General features: G+C 50.9%; 1 protein-coding gene across 14 annotated transcripts in view; it reads right to left on the bottom strand.

The window, feature by feature from the left end:
• The window catches only part of Lrrfip1 (LRR binding FLII interacting protein 1), a 132,502-nt gene that overhangs the window by 65,196 nt on the left and 50,357 nt on the right, over window positions 1–16,949 (bottom strand). Inside the window, exon 1 of one of the 14 annotated variants that reach the window (XM_036172864.1) lies at window positions 12,341–12,679. The exons of 9 other annotated variants lie outside the window; for them this stretch is intronic. In XM_036172864.1, the coding sequence (XP_036028757.1) occupies window positions 12,341–12,406 (66 nt within the window). In that variant the 5' untranslated portion in view covers window positions 12,407–12,679. Of the gene's footprint in view, window positions 1–12,340; window positions 12,680–16,949 lie in introns of those variants that run through there. 4 more of the 14 variants (XM_036172870.1, XM_036172860.1, XM_036172871.1 and 1 more) reach the window with 4 other exon arrangements.

Below are 16,949 nucleotides of genomic sequence, written 5' to 3'. Positions count from 1 at the left end.
ACACCCACGTCTCTAACACTGCTCACGTGACTTGTGGGGAGACAGAGCCTCACAGTACAGGAAGTGATGGCAATCATCTTGTTTCCTGGAACCTGCCCAACCAAATACCAGCAGACAGAGGAGCCGAACACTGACTGATCCAAACCCTACACGCGACTGTGCATGTCTTCGTAAGACAAAGCCTGCACTCAGTGGAGCTCACTCCAGCTTTGAGACCTGCAGCCAGTGCTGCAGCAGCATGCTTCGTCCTAATCAGACATGCTGCCAAGAAGAGCACCACACAGACAGGAGCTGGAGGATGACAGGCATGCATACGGTCTCTGTGGAGTCACCAGGGAAGGCTGGATGTGACCAAGTTGTGAAATGAACTGATGTCACAAGCAACCAAGGTCCATCAGGAGGTACCCAGGCTCGAGGTTCATCCCCAGTGCACAGGGCAAAGCCCAGGCCTGTCCTCAATGTGCCAGCTATCCAGGTTGTTCTCGCGGTCAGCTGCCTTGGGCAGGTACTCCCGAGGTACGCTTTCCTGGGCAGCTGCTTTGCCAAGATACAAAACCATTGTGTGAGGTCACAGATGGATTTTAAAACTCTCCAAGCACATCCTTCCACTTGCTGCCCTTGGCCTGTTGGGGACTAGGGACAGTTTCCTGAGGAGCACCGGCAGGGACCTGCTGCCTCTCCTCCAGAGGCCCCATCCACCAGGGCTTCACAAGCCCCCTGCATGCCGGTGCTTGTCCCAGGGTAGGGACATTGCCGTGTGGGAGTACATGTACGCCTTGGGATATTTGACCCTTTTCAGTGGGTAGGAAGTTTGGGAAGGAAGGGGTGGGACACAAACCCCAAACTGGTCACTGGATGCTGGGAAACAAACATGGTTGTTTTATTACTCTAGAAACCGTCCAGGTGTGTAGACCCATCCTTGCTGTGGGATGTTCTGGATGTCAAATGTGTTGCTCTGATTGGTTAAAATAAATAAAGTGCTGATTGGCCAGTTGCCAGGCAGGAAGGATAGGGCAAGTGGGACAAGGAGGAGGAGAATTCTGGGAAGTGAAGGCTGGGGCAGAGAGATACCTCTAGCCGCCGCCATAACAAGGAAGAGGTGAGGTAATGTTAAGCCATGAGTCACGTGGCAAAGTATAGATGAATAGAAATGGGTTAATTTAAGATAGAAGAAGTAGATAACAAGAAGCCTGCCACGGCCTTACAGTTTGTAAACAATGTAAGTTTCTATGTGTTTACTTGGTTGCGTCTGAGTGTCTATGGGCCTGGCGGGTGAGAGAGATTTGTCCTGACTGTGGGCCAGGCAGGAAAACTGGCTCCTCAGCTTGGTTCATGGGCAGGGCACCGAGGTAGAGAGTGTCAGGACCAGACTCCTGTGACAAGCCACAGGCTTGCTAGCTTCTTAGGGATTGCCTGAGCTGCAGAGCTCAGGATGTGAGTTTCCTTTCCCCTTCTATGGTCCATGGCTGGCACTCCCCTAGCTGCTGTGGGCCCTGGCCTAGGAGCCTATAAACAGCTTTAATAGGCTGGGCTTTTAAATCGAGGCACTCCTTGGGGTGGAGACAGCTGGAAAGGGCCTCTAGATCACCAAAGTTGCCTATGACAATTCCACAATGCTGATCCTCTGACTCCAGACTCCCCTTTACACCCCATAAACCATCCTCAAATCCAAGAGTACGCCCACCTAGATGAGACATACAATCCAAGAACACATCCACCCTGGTGACACACACAATGCATGGAAACACCCATCATGGGTGAGACACACATATCCAAGGACACACCTACCCTGGCAAGAAGGATGGCAAGGAGAGCCACGGAGAAGCACGAGTCTGACGCCTCAGGTCTCCCATCTGCTGTCCCCAATGCCAACCCCACAGCTTGCTGCAGGGTCCCTTGGCCAAGTGTCCAGTGCACTAGCCAGCTGCAGAAGTAATTTCTACTGAAATGCTTTCTGTGGGCTATACAGCCGTATGTGTGACAATCCGGGGGACAGGCTGGCAAAGGCTTCAGAGAGCTGTTTGAGAAGTCAGTGGGATGTCTTGACTATCAGTAAAGTATGCACTGGGGTGTCACTGAGCAATCTCAGGTATTTCTGAGGCTCCTGTCTGGAGCCCTTCTGGCCATCAAAGACTAGACACTTGATTTGCAAAGTAAGATCAGACAAGGAGGGTCTGCAAGGAGGCCCACCCCACACTTTTAGGGTACACCACCTTCAGTGAGTCCTTCAGCATCCAAGCTCTGCTCATGCCAGGCTTAGGCCTTTAGGCTTTCCTGATACTCAGGCCTAGCAGAAAAGGTATGCATGCCAGACCCTCTCACCTTGTGGCACTGACACCAAAGGGTCCTGGAGTCTACAGAGAAGCTAGAAGGATGTACACTCTAAGGAAGTTCTTGAGAAAGGGGATTGAGACAGTTCTGGTCTCAGGTCACTTCCTCCACCAGACTGAGGAAGTCTTGGGGCCTGCAATGCCAGCTCCCACCTCTCCATCTACAGACAGACTCATAGCATGTAGACAATATGCAGCTCAGTCCTGCAAGGTGCCTGGAGGTGGGATGCAACAGTTTCCAGAATTGGGGGGGGGGGGCTGATAGAGAGACCTTGGTTGCAGGTAGATGAGGGGCCCCAGGAACACTGCCACTCCCTGGTCTGCCTCCTCAGATGCCACGTGGAAATGATGCCCCAATGGGGCTACTTAGACATAAAGATGTCACAAAATGGGAAGACATGTCCACACTAGAGATTCACTTTGTTGAAGCCTCTGGGCTTTAAAATTGAGCAGAATTGGTAGCATTTTCATCAGGGCATAGTCCATCATGACATAATTAAGCTAAAGCCATTCCAGGAAAGTTCTAAGGATGTAATGAAAGTTCACTCATGTGAGTGCAACATGAGTAGCCCACTGCTGAAGCCAAGAGTGGCACACACACACAAAAAAAGCTGGCTTGGTTTAGAAACAGACAGAGGCCTCCGTCCTGGTGGGATCCATTCCTGAGAGAAGGAACAAACACATCTTAGGTGGGAGCCAGGTGGCGGCGGCGGGCGGGGCACGCCTGTAATCCCAGCACTCGGGAGGCAGAGCCAGGTGGATCTCTGTGAGTTCGAGGCCAGCCTGGGATACAGAGTGAGTTCCAGGAAAGGTGCAAAGCTACACAGAGAAACCCTGTCTCCAAAAACAAACAAACAAACAAACAAAATCTTATGTGGGAGCTTGGCGATCCTGGTGTGCGCCCACCCACACCCATGTTAACATGGCTGACAAACACATGGTGGTTTCCAGACGGGGCGGAGGTTGCAGAGTGACAGAATCCCTTTCCTGAGTTGCCTTGGTTACAGGAAGTAGCAACAGCTACCAACTTTTGTTTCTACGGAAACCCCCACAGCTAATATTCGGCAGACTCTAAAAACAGTCTGCTATTGAGTGCAGCCAAGTGGATGCGCGGTGGAACAGGAAAGGGCAGGCACTAGCTGGGCACCTCCGTAACAATGACCACAGCTGGCCTGTACCACGGACCCACTGCCCACGTCCCTCGGCTACCACCTGTTTCATCCCATTCTTAAAAGAAGTGTTTATCGTTCCAGAACCTTCCTAGCTCAGTCTCCCATGAGGCCCCCGGGAGCAAGGGAACCTGCTCTTTATGGCTGTGACTGTGAGTCAGGACACAGCGGGGCTACCTGTCAGCGCAGAGGGGCACTGGAAATAAATGCTGAGGAATCGTGGCCTTCAGGGTGAGGCCAGGCTGACCAGCCAGCCATCTTGCCTTCTGACAGGACCACACTAGGAAGGGCTTGCCATTGGCTACTCAGACAGGTTGACAGAGCAAGGTGGAATTTATACAGACCAAACATACACCTTATGCAGCTCAAACTACACCACTACCCTGTGAATGATGTCAGCGTGTTTAGTGAGGGAAATGCTCCAGGTGTGGTGATGAATGCCTGTAACAAGCAGCATTTGGGGTGGAGGGGTGGGTGGGGGGGGGGGGTAAGTCAGATGGATCACGAGTTCAAGGCCAGTCTGGGCTACTTGAGATCCTGTCTCACAAAACAACAGGAGAATGGAAGTTTGAGAAGAGTGAACCAGGCTCTGCTCAGAATGGCTGATCACAGACAGCAAGATTAAGTATGGCGTTAGGGGGTCTTAGTTTAATAAACCCGTGTCAGTCTGCAGTTACAGAGCTGAGGTCAGCCTCAGATCTATGTAAACATCTAACTAGCGCTCCTGAGGTAGGTATTTCTCTATCAAACACACAGTGCTACAAACTACCTTTACTTATTTCGTGTGTGTGTGTGTGTGTGTGTGTGTGTGTGTGTGTGTGTGTGTGTGTGTAAACCAGAGGTCAACTTCAGTGTCTTCCCCAATCCCTATTTTTTGATACAGGGTCTCTCACTGACCCTGGAGCTCACTGGTTTGGCCAGACTAGCTGGCCAGCAAGCTCCAGGGATCCTTCCCAGCACTGGGACTACAGATGTGCCAAGCCAAACTTTTACTTGGGTACAGGGACTCCAAACTCAGGTCCCCATGCTTGAGCTATAAGCATTTGGCTGTGTCCCTGAGCACCGTCTGATGGCACTCAGCCACACTGGCCATGGCTGCCCTGGTGGGAATCAGAGCTCAGGTCACATGATCAACGGGGCTCAGGTTCCACAGCACACTGAAGGGATAGAAGGTATAGAGTTAAAGGCTGACATTCAACTTCTTTTGTATAATTTCTTTAAAGAAACACTATCCAAATTAACTAAGATGAATTACCAGCTCTAAAATTATCCTTCAATGAAAAATCAGTTACTTTATTGCTTCTAGCTAGACTCACACTGCTCTGTGCTTGAGGGACAATGAGTTGTCCCAGGGATGCCCAAGGCTGTGTTGAGGATTCTCATGGGAGCAGAGTTCCTGGGTGGAGGTGGAGAAGGAGGCTGCAGGCCGGGCATGGGTGTGAGTTCTACTACAGTTCTGGGACACAGCTTAGCAACTGAGTTGCAAACATCTTCTCCACTTCAGAAGTAAGAATTAGGCTACACTATCTCTAAGAGAAAACGGCTTCTTCCAGACTAAAATGCTTGTCTAACACATGTGACATCCTAGGTCATAGCTGGCACCAGAGGGGGTTGGGGACAATACATATCACACTGTCAACACCAAAGCCAAAACTAGGACTTGCGGGGTTGACAGTAGAGGGCCTCTTCCATTCAGGACCCTCATCTGGGCTCCACTCCCTCACCTCCGTCTGTTCCAGTCTGGACGGTTCCCTGAAATCCACTCCTAAGGTTTCACCAACTGTTGACACCGTTCTTTCTAAGAATAAGCCTGAAAACTGCAGACCCCAGACACAGAACAGCTTGTAACAACTTGTAGCAGAATTCTGTCCACCAAGCAAAACAGCTGCCGTCTTCGTCAAAGAAGCTTTGCCTGCCTGCAAGATCTAGCTGAGTGTTGACATTCCTTAATGGGGAGGGGGTGGATAAGTCACTGGAGATTCCTACCACTCCTCCCAGCCATGTGTGTGCAATTCTGTCCTAATTGAACATGGCTGGTGGCGGAGTGGGGAGGGAGTGGGGGGACTGTGTCTCAGCGGGTGCTGGACTCTATGGGCCAGAGAATGTTCATCTAAAGGGGCTCCATCTACGCGGCGTTGGAGAAGCCATCATTCATGCTGGGCAAAGGCTTTCCAAGGCAGCTGCTTTGGAGTCAGCCACGCTTCTTCACCCAGGGTCTCTCTAAGTAAGCCAAATCAATTCTTTGGTTCCCCAGGTTGAGCTTCAGTGAAATGGTACTTTGATCCGTGGCTGGGACCTTGAACCTTGGATGGAACATTGTTTACATCTCCTCAGGCAGGGAATTCTCACAGCGCCAACACTTCTTGTATTCAATCAACATTCCTGGAAACAGCTATGGAAGAGGCCGTGAACTTGTCGATCTGGGGGGAGGTGGAGAGGAGCCACACAATCTACAAACTAAAGGTCTGAATCAAGGTGATGTGTGATTGGCATAGGCTTGGAGTATAACTCAGCTGTGCTTGCCGGCATGAACCGAGGCCCTGAGTTCAATCCCACAAAACAAAGACTCATAAGTAACATCGAAAATGCCAGTACAACTTGAAAAACAGCAAAACAGAGGTTTCTACCTATCTTCCATTTCCACTATTCTCTATCTTATTTAGAAAAATAAACTCCACTCAACATTGTCTCCTGTGAAAATTACCAGACACCGAAAAGGGTGTGTGGTATCACATGCCTGTAATCCCGGCACTTCGGAGTCAAAAGTGGGAGGGTCAGGACAGACCACTGTCAACTGCCTGAAACCTGTGTCAAAAACTGAGTGGGGGGTGGCGTAGCGGAGTGATGACACCCCAGGGCTGCCCAGAGAAGCTTGTCTATGACAGTGGTAACTGGGTGGAAGTGACTGGCTGTGTATTTGCTCCCTGCCAGGCGGGTCTGAAGCGCGGTATACAGCCAGCTGACCAGGGCTCTGCATGGTCACCACCTGTCTGTGGGGACTCAGCAAGCCCCATGTGCTCTGTATCTGTAAATCAGAGATAACTGTCTGACCTATGGCTGACAGCGTCTCCATAAACCTCACCGGGCTGGTTCAGCGAGGGCCTGGTAAGTTGAGCTACTTTTACTACTTATGAAGTGTCTTCTGTGACAGCTACCGATGGAGGGAAGGGCTTGAATGCAGTTCACAGCAAGTTCAGCCATGCAAGACAAGCAGCAGGGCCCTAGGGAGGTTACACTGAGGGTGAACTCCCACCCACACCTCACACCCACTCCTTACCCTGCTTCCTCTGAGGAAATCTCCCCAACCCCCACCCTGAGACACACACACACACACACACACACACACACACACACACACACACACAGCCTTGCCTCACACATGGATCAGAACCGACCTTGTGAGCCAAATATGGTGGCCTTTACCCGCTGCCATGCAACCCCAGCCCTCCAGAAGTGAGGCCAGAGGATCACAACTATGCAGAAAGTCTGGCCCACACACTAAAAACCTTTGCCCCCAAAAGTAAAATCAAATAAAAATGATGGGTCAGCAAGATGGCTCAGTGTGTAAAGACACTTGGCATGAAATCATGGTGACCTGAGTTCAATCCCTGGGACCCTTGTGAGGGTGGAAGGGAAGAGTAATGTCACAAGTTGTCCCCTGGCCTCTATACATATGCTGTCACACACACACCCATTCCTCTCCAATAAAATAATAATAAAAATTACTCGCTGGGCGGTGGTGGAGCAAGCCTTTAATCCCAGCACTGGGGTGGGGGTGCAGAGGCAGGCGGATCTCTGTGAGTTTGAGGCCAGCCTGGGATACAGAGTGAGTTCCAGGAAAGGTGCAAAGCTACACAGAGAAACCCTGCCTCGAAAAACCGAAAAAAAAAAAATTACTTATTTCACACACACACACACACACACACACACACACACACACACACACACAGAGAGAGAGAGAGAGAGAGAGAGAGAGAGAGAGAGAGAGAGAGAGATACAGCTCAGTGGTTAAAGGCACTTGATAAATCTTGAGGACCAGAGTTCGGATCCCAGAACCCTCATTAGGCTGGGAGGGTGAGGAGACCTTCCCAATTACCTGTAACTACAGCTCCAAGAGATCTGACGTGGTCTTCTGGCATCCTTCACTCACATTTGCAATGCACATACCCACACACACATATAAAAAGTAAAAAGAGATCTGAACAAAACAGAAACTGCTACTTGGAAGAAAAAAAAATCTCCATTAGACAAGTGAGATGGCATTGAAAGTGAACTCTCCTTCCAGTAACCTAAGGTGAGTTACTAATTCATCAAAAAGTAGCCATACTTAGATTCATGGGAAACCGCCTGTCATACCGTGGAAAACACACTAGCATGGCTGTTTTTGGTGTTGTCTCTGCCTTTATTGATGGTTCTAGAATTTGCCCCTGAGGTAAGTAACTGTTGCAGTGGTCAGCAATCACTGGGCAATTCTGAATCAATTCTAGGGTGTATTCACACTGGCTTAATTTGGGAGAAAAGTCAATTCATTTAACTGTATCTACTGTCCCAAGCCCATCTTAAGAAAGTCCCTAAGTACCCCAAGTCCATCTTAAGAAAGTAAGCCTCCTTCTTTAAAACACAAACCAGTACTGGTGGCCTCCAGTAAAAGCAGTCAGGTACTAAAGCCACCCCTCACCTCCACCCCCACCCCAAAGCTGCAAGGCAAGGCCTCTGGGCTCTGAGGTTAATCCTTTAAATTGAATGGAATTTTGGGAACTCTGGCATCTGAGAAACCGGTCACAAACAGCTCCAATGCTGAGTCATACAGCCTGATTTTTCTGGGATGAGCCATAACTCCGGTGCATTGCCTTTTGGGGAGCAAATACGTGGTACCAATGCCTGGCCTGGTTCTGCCCGACTCACTAAGAATCTCACTCTGGCAGGTTGAACGCCAGCCAGTCATCCGTGCTGAGTGAGTGAGCCACCATCAATAACTCCGTTTCCTGCTCTCACTGGGAGTAGGTGGTAGCTGGACCCCAAGCTTTATGCAGTTTGCAAAGGAGGCTTCCACTGTGTGTGTTGTTGGGCTAAACAGAAACTGACCCAGAGAAAAAGGGAAATTTGGTCTCCACTGTCACCCAAGGATATTGCAAGTAAGGACATCTGTTTCCATTTTAGTTCCTGGTCTTTATTACTGCATGTCGTGGTCTCCTGTCCTGGGAAAGTTTCAACTCAGGAGCCCATACTGGAGTGGCCAGGGAGCCTGTAGCCTCTGACTGGGATAAGCCTGACTCCAGCAGTGATGGGGAGAAGAGCTGACCTGTGCCCCATCAGTAAGTACCACGGAAGCAGGGAGGGGGCCAAGGTGAGCAGGGGGCCCCGAGGTGAGCAGGGGCCTAGGTGATCAACACCTGGCGCATGGCTTTCAAGGTCTCTATGCTTCCTAAGTCAGAAAGCGCATGAAGTCAGCCTCAAGTACAAGTGTTTCAAAGTCAACCTCCATCAGTCTGCAGGGGTGGCTGAGGTGCCTTTGGGGGAGGAGGGAGGGAGAACTCAAAAGCGTGCTTGGGGGACACACACACACACACACACACACACACACACACAGAGTAATAAGGTAATAAGTCAGGCTGAAAACTGAAGCAAATAGCTTCAGAGCTCCAACTCAAAAGAAAAGAACCTACTATTTTTATCTTAACTACTCGGAGAAACAACACATTTCAAATGTCAGTCCATATCCCCAGTTCCAAAACCAACAGGTTCCTATGACAGGGGCTCTATTGTGATACAATGTCATCTACAAAGTTCACGTTTGAGAACCCTGCGACTGAGTTACAAAACAAAACAACATGTCCTAGTGTTTTAGGGAAGTTTATGCTTTTTGTATAGTATTTTGTATAGTGTCTGCTTTTTGTACTCATGGTAGCCTGCCTGCTTTCTGCCTGTGGGCCGTGAATTGCACATGGCTGGTAGAGCTAGCTTCTAACCCTTCTATCAGAATCCTTGCCCTGGTATGGACTGGCTCCTCCCAAGGTTAGTGCTCATCAGTGTGTGGCAAGAGGCCAGAGTTAACACAACCTCAGCAACACAAAGAAGTTACAGAAGTTTAAAAAGAATGCCAGTTTGGGGCTGGAAAGATGGTTGCCCAAGTACCAGGGTTCGATTTCTGGCACCTCCATGGTGGCTCACAACTGTCTATAACTCCAGTTCAGGGGATCTGAAGCCCTCTTCTGGAACCAGGCAGGAAGGGGAGGATGGACATCCATGCAACCAAGTACCCATACATTAAAAAAAGAAAGAAAGGAAAAGAATGTCAGTTTCCATTGTGGATGTGGAGCCTCGGACTTTTCACCAGCAGACCTGCCTAGCACCCCTCAACACTGCTCTCTCCCCTCCTTTCCTCCTTTTTCATTTGTGGTGCCGAGGCCTTGAACATAGAGTTAGGCAAGCACTTTACTACTAAGTTAAACCCTCAGCCTTTAGAGTTTTCTGTTTGTTTGGAATCAGGGTCTGGCTATGCCCAGGCCGGCCTAGAACTAGGGCTCTTTCTGACCCAGCCTTTGAGTGCCAGCGTTGCAGGCGTCCAGGCATGCACCACACCACACACTCTGCTCCAATCATGCCCTTTGTCTTAGCTCTGGACTGAGGATGCTGTTTGTCCTTCCTTTTGGTCACCTTGTCCTCTCACAACCATTTAACCCAGCCCTTGTCTACTGGAGACCCTTGCTCCTACGAGCCAGGGACACTTACTGCAGAACAGAAAAGCAGTTCTGTAAAGGTCACTGCTGGTCTCCAGTTACACGCTCAACCCAGGGTCCGAGGCAGCCGGGTGGCCCCCCTCTAACACACCGGCCATTGTCATACCCCTGCAGACTTCCTGCCCAACAGGCCATTAGCCTCATAAACAAGGGCCACATTTTGTTTCTTTTTCTCTGTTCTCCTTTAACAAAGCTTTTGCTACTGTTTTGTAAACCTCTTAAAGATTCATAATTTCCTTCCAGAATTTTCTAGGACCAAACAGGCTCCAGAATTCAGCATTGTTAGATCTCAGTAGGGTAAGAGGAGGCATAGACCCTATTTTGTGAGGTAGCAGTCCCTCATCAAATGCATGGGGAGGGCTTTAGAGCAATGTATGAAGGTTTTGTTACATTAAGGAGAGAAAGGCTAAAAATAGACTTGTCCAGGATAGGGCAGGGCTCACTGCTAGATGAATTCTGCCATAATCTTACATATAAACATCCACGCACTCTTTAGTGCTCTGTGCTTCCTGGATTCTGGAAGGGATGGTGGGATTGACTGGCCCAATGAGAACTTGGAAGAGGACCTGGTTCCAGCCTCCAGCTGCCGGGCAGTATCTTGCCTGGATCCCAGGCTGGCTCCCATTTATTGTTCTGAGTAGTGGGACCTGTGCTTAGCGTCTTGCAGTTGGTGGTGGAGTCCCCATCTCTTGGGCCTTTCCCTGCCCTCCTTACGAGCTGTTTCGGTGTTCAGCTGTTTCTTCCTCCCTTTGCTCAGGACTCTGGCACTTGGTTCCTGTGTTAGAACAAGCCCGGGGCTGACTTCCTCCCCACTCTTGCCTTCTATGGTGTGTGCCTGGGCCTCGGTTACAAACATCACTGTTTCAGAAGCTCTCCCTCCTCCTGGATCTCAAGACTGCCCTGAAGAGGGTTCCAAAGTGGCCCCGCTGGTTCCTTCCCTAGGCCCACAGGTTGCAGACTAGCTCCCAAAGCCCAAATGACTGCCAAAACTTAAGGGAGGAAAACCAGTCCTCAGCATGGAACTGACTTGAGTCTGTCATTGGAGTCAAAGCTTACACCTTCCCAGCACTTCCTAGGACCTCCCCAGTCAAACAAAGCAGCCTCATTGTGACTATTCCACAAACACCAACTACAGGGTTAGCTCCTACCTGGTGAATGAGTGACTGGGGCTCACACTTTTATCAAGGACTCACAAAAACCTGACAAAGTCGGAACCTTGGGTCTCCTTCTTCCTCAAGCACTAACTCCATAAAATCCATTGTTTCAAAGAGTACCTTTTACTTTTAAATATTCCCATTCCCAAGCAACCACAGCAATGGGCGAGGTGGGGAGGTGCCGGCCTGTAAGCCCAGCCCTAGAGGGGTTGAGAAGGGAGGATCCTGAGTTTAAGGCTAGTTTGTGTTACATAGTCTGTTACATAGTCTGATCCGGTCTCAACTCCCAACTCCCAAACCACAACCATGAGCTACGAGCAGTACAACAACCAAAGGTTCCCAATTCGCTGGTACCCAATTTTAAGGTCAAACTACTCCTTACCCACCATCCCTCCACAAGTTAAGCTCTGTAAGTGAAACACCAGAGACCGATACCCGCTAAAGTGGTTTTGGGGCCCTAGATCCTTGAGGGAGGTGTTCCTAAGGTCAAGAGCCTGCATGCCCTCCAAGCCACTCCAGGCAAGGTGGTGACTCCCAATGAGGGCCCAGTTCCTAGGTGCTGTACTTTGTGAAATACCAAACTAGCAGTTCCCTATGAAACTCTACACCACACTCATATCTCGGTTGGATCCAGGCCAGAGCCAGTCAGCTGGGCAGAACCTGCCTACAGACCATCACCAGGGGCGGAGAGAGAGAGACCATGCTCCTTTCCGTCCTTGAGAGGGGCGTTGGGACGTAAAATGTACTTTTCAGAGCGCCACCTGCAGATATCTTGCATTCAGCCAACCACCTGTCCGCGGGCAGAGCCTGCCCTACATCAGGCCCACTTGCCTCTGCCCCAGCAGGAGCGCTGCAGCTGAGGGGACCACTGCCCTTGGCCTTAGAGCCATCGGGGAACCCCTCAGAGCCGCTGGTAGGCGCAGGACTAAACCGCGTGTTCCCCTTACCAGTCTTTGCGCTTCTGGACTCAGACAGTCGATTTCCTGGTTTTGTGCGCCCGCCGGGCTAGTCATGTTGCCGGAGTGCAGACCAACTTCCCACCCGTGAGTTCGCGCCGCAGACCCGCTCAGTCGGAGGGCTCTCAGCGAGGCCACATTTCCGGACTCAGGACAGCCGTCCAGGCAGAAGCAGAACTCCCGATGATCCCCTTGGCACACAAGAGGCCCGGGCACCAGGCTCCGTGGTTCCCTAGCTGGGGTGCGGCCGGTAGGGCGGGGCGCAGGTGGCCCGGGGCCGGGGGTGGGGGTGGCAAGAAAGGAGCCCGAGGCACACTCCGCCCCCGCCCCGCCTAACCCCGCCCCCACGCCCCACCCACCCTGTGCCCGCCACTCCTTCCTTCCCAGCCCCTTCCCCGCGCTCTTTCCTAGTGGGTGTGCCCCTTCCTCCCCGCCTCCACCCACCCGGAGGTCCGTCTGTCTCCCACGCTCCTTCCACGCGGCCCCATCCTGCCCCTTCAGCCGACTGCTTCACCCACGATGGCACTCCCAACCCCAGCGCTCCTTCCATGAGGTCCACCCGAATCCGCCCACCGGGGACCCCACGCTCCTCCTCCACGGCCCCGCCCATGTTCCTCCCTTTGCTCTGCCTCTGAATCTCCGGACCCGCCTTCCTCCCGTCTCAGACTGCTCCTGGCTAGCCGGCTGCGGTGCCATCAATCACCACCCAGTCCCTGGGGCTGACACCGGAAAGGAGGAGGGGAATGACCCTAGGGACCCCACCCGCAACCACGCCCTGCCCGTCCTTCGGCTGAGTCAGCGTGGGAGACCCGCCTAGGTCTTCGGTTAGGACACGCGTGGCTTGCGCTGGAACCACAGCGCACGAGTCTGTTCCCAAGCGCAGCTGCCCCCGCCGCGGCGGTCTTTCGAGCCGGCGCAGCCTTGGAACCACAGAGCTACCATCCCTGGCCACTCAGGACAGGAGCGAGCTTCAAGCCCCGGTGACAGCCATGGTCCGCCAGATCCGGTGTCTTGGAACCACCGCATCCGCGCTATTCAGGCTTTTGTGCTGCGCCGACAGGGCGCGGCGAGATACTGGTCTCCACGAAGGACAGTGACCCGACTCCTTGCACGCGCCTTCCACGTCCACGGAGCGGGAGTGCCCCTGATTTAAAATTAAAGCCATTCGGAAAAGCAACCATAAGATTCCAATGTTGTGCGCTATGGGCTGTAGCGACCCAAAGGAAACTGCAGGGTTTCACCCTTAGCCAATGCCGGCCGAAGGGCCTTCTTCAAGCTCAAAAGGAAAAGCAACAGGGTCCCTTAGCCTGTTTTTCTTTTCTGAGTCACCAGAAAGATTCTGGAGAAGCCAGGGTCACATCTGAGCCTTGATGGCTCCCTGTTCTCCGTCCGGCTGACGTGCTCCTTGGTAACAGCGAACACATGTGTGCACTGGCCTACATGAGTGGAGCACCATCCTGACACTATGTCTCTGGGCAGTGCTTCAGGGGGCTGGGTTGGCCAGAGGGTGGACCCAGTGAAAGAGGGCTTCTGAAAGCAGAACCCGGCCTGAAGGGATAAAGGGGCGTGGTTGGGGGGAGTACGTGCAAGTTTAAAGAGAACAGGCACCGGGCTTTGCTGAAGCATCTCAGAATAGGAAAACTTCCGGCAAAGGAGAAGACCGGCTTCCAGCAGCTGGTCTCAGCGTAACATTTTCACAAATGCCAGTTTAAAGTTCTTGACTCTACAAAGTTTAAATAATTGGAGAGAAAAGTTTTAGATAACATCCTAACGGCAAAGGCTGGTGGAATTTATCTGGGGTACAAGCAATTCTGCTAGGACTAACTTTACAGGTGAGAGTGGAGGCCAGTTAATAACGGGGTCCCGCTAGTGTATTCTGACCTACAGGTAGGTAGAGTCTAAGCCTCTGGCCACGTGGAACACTGGGACACCCACACCATCGCAGCCCGGGGGGCACGCTTTGTTTGCTCCATCTGTCCCCAGACAATACCTGAAGACATTTGCTGCTGACACAGGGAGCATTTCTCCAGCCCTCAAGGGACGCCTTGGCATCTAACAAGCTCAGAAACAAGGTCTTTCTGTGCCTTGTGTCCAGGAGTCCAGAAAAAAAAAAAAAAATCACAGAACCCTGTCCTCTGACTCCTCCAGCAGGGACCCCCCACCCACCCCCATTGCTACCTCCTCTTCCATATCAGGAAGCTGGGCCCTAAGTTAAGAACTGGACCTAGCCTGGAGGTGGTGGAGCTCGCCTTTAATCCCAGCACTTGGGAGGCAGAGGCAGGCAGATCTCTGTGAGTTCGAGGCCAGCCCGGGCTACCAAGTGGGTTCCAGGAAAAAGGCGCAAAGCTACACAGAGAAACCCTGTCTCAAAAAACCAAACCAAAACAAAACAAAACTGGACCGAGCCAGAGTGGTGTGGCAGACCTAAGAAAGGAAAAAATCTGCAATACCCTCCCCCTCCCCCAAAAAAAAGCTGTGGGAGGGAGTCAAGTGGTGAGACACCTGGGCTCAAGAGTCAGGGAACACCACCAGCCACAGAATAGCAATGTAAGGCGTGTGGTTCTGCAGAGTGGCAGCATGTTATGGCAGCTGGCATCCCAACACCCCCACTCTCTCGGATAGGAGGGTGTCATATTTTGACTTAGGTGAGCCCAGCCTGCCTTGTTTGGTGGCTGGAAGTATTTCCCAGCTCCAAAAGTGTGCAAATCCATACAGTGAGTGGCATGGTTCGTGCCTACCCTCGCTGGTGACATTTAAATCTAAATTCTAGGGCCTAACCTGACTACACATGCATGTAATACTTGGGAGGTAGAGGCAGGAAGATTGGGAGTTGAAAGTCATCCTTGGCTGTTTGTATCAAGTTTGGAGCCAGCCTTGGCTACCTGAAACATTGTCTTAAAAGAAAGAAAATCCCACCCAGGAATAGGGAGGCAGAGGCAGGCAGATCTCTGAGTTCTAGGCCAGCCTGGTCTATATAGAAAATTTCAAGACAGTGGGGGCTGCAGAGTTTGACAAAACAAAAAGTGAATAAATCAACCTACGTTCTAATGAAGTGTAGAGGCTCAGAGTTGCCTCCCAATAGTTTTGATGGCCTCCCTGAGCCTCTCTACCCTTTTTAATGTCTTGCAAGGTCACAGTGAGCTGATGAATGTGAAGGGAATCTACAAACTTCTGGAAGGTGGGGGGCGGTGTAGGAAAAGTGACCCTCAGTGGAATTGGGTGTGTACCTTCACACAAAATTTTCACAGCAATAAAAGTGTCTTAGCAGAGCAATAGGAAAGCCTTTGCCTTGAAGAATACATGAATTCTTCACACATGAATATCAGGCAAGAAGCCCCAGAGCACCTTTGAAAGTCTGAGGGGAGGCCAGGAGGTAGCAGCGCATGCCTTTAATCCCCAGCACTTGGGAGGCAGAGGCAGGCAGATCTCTGTGAATTCGAGGCCAGCCTGGTCTACAGAGTGAGCTCCAGGAAATGCACCAAAGCTATATAGAGAAACCCTGTCTCGAAAAACAACAAAAAAAAAAAAAAAAAAAAAAAAAAAAAAAAGAAAAAAAGAAAGAAAGAAAGAAAGTCCCAGGAGAGCCCTCATCCTTCCCTCATCCACTGGACTGACAACTTGGTGTTGTCAAAGGTCTTTTCTTTTCTCTGTTTAGATGGTCGCATGCAGCTGATGTTGTCTTCAAACTCTGGATTCTCCTGTTTCTCCCTCTAGAGTGCTGGGCTTACAGGTATGTGCTTCCGTGCCCTGTGAGGCATATGATGCACTTCAGTTTTCTCCTTTGGTAAACATGATCAATGGCCAGCCATTTCTAATAAGTTGTCCTCCACAAGGCCAGGCACTGACTGACCTGTGAGCTCACAGATTTGTTGACACTATTTTGTTGTTGTTGTTGACACTACTTAAGCCCTGGATCTCCTTCTGTGAGCACACAGTAGGCCTTGGGAAAGGTCTGTCCCTACCAGTTTATGGGATTTGTGTGTGTGTGTGTGTGTGTGTGTGTGTGTGTGTGTGTGTGATAATATGTGTGTATGTGTGGTGTTGTGTGTGTGTGTGTGATAATATGTGTTTATGTGTGGTGTTGTATGTGTGTGTGTGATATATGTGTATGATGTATGTATGTATCTGTGTGTATATGTGTATGTATGTTTGTGTAGTGTATGTGAAGGGGTTGGTATGTGTGTGTGGTGAGTATTTCCTCTGTGGTCTCTTAAAGGAAATTAAATGTCTAGAGTCTCAACATCAGTTCTCAGGTATACAAGATTATGCCCAGAGCCGGGCGGTGGTGGCACATGACTTTAATCCCAGCATGGGAGGCAGAGCCAGGTGGATCTCTGTGAGTTGGAGGCCAGCCTGGGCTACCAAGCGAGATCCAGGAAAGGTGCAAAGCTATACAGAGAAACCCTGTCTCGAAAAAAACAAATAAAAAACAAACAAGATTATGCCCAGGGGCCTAATTTTAAAAAGGAACAACAGGTAAATACAATAGCCTGCATTGTTGGAGGGACCATATGGATCACAGCTAGCCAGCTCAACCACAGAGTGAGCCAGACTGGGCCCCACCCAAGCCCAGTTTACTCTGTCTCCTGGCATCTGTTGC

The sequence above is a fragment of the Onychomys torridus genome, chromosome 23, assembly GCF_903995425.1.
Source record: "Onychomys torridus chromosome 23, mOncTor1.1, whole genome shotgun sequence".
In the NCBI taxonomy this organism is placed as follows: domain Eukaryota; kingdom Metazoa; phylum Chordata; class Mammalia; order Rodentia; family Cricetidae; genus Onychomys; species Onychomys torridus.
This window is presented reverse-complemented; position numbering and strand designations above follow the sequence as displayed.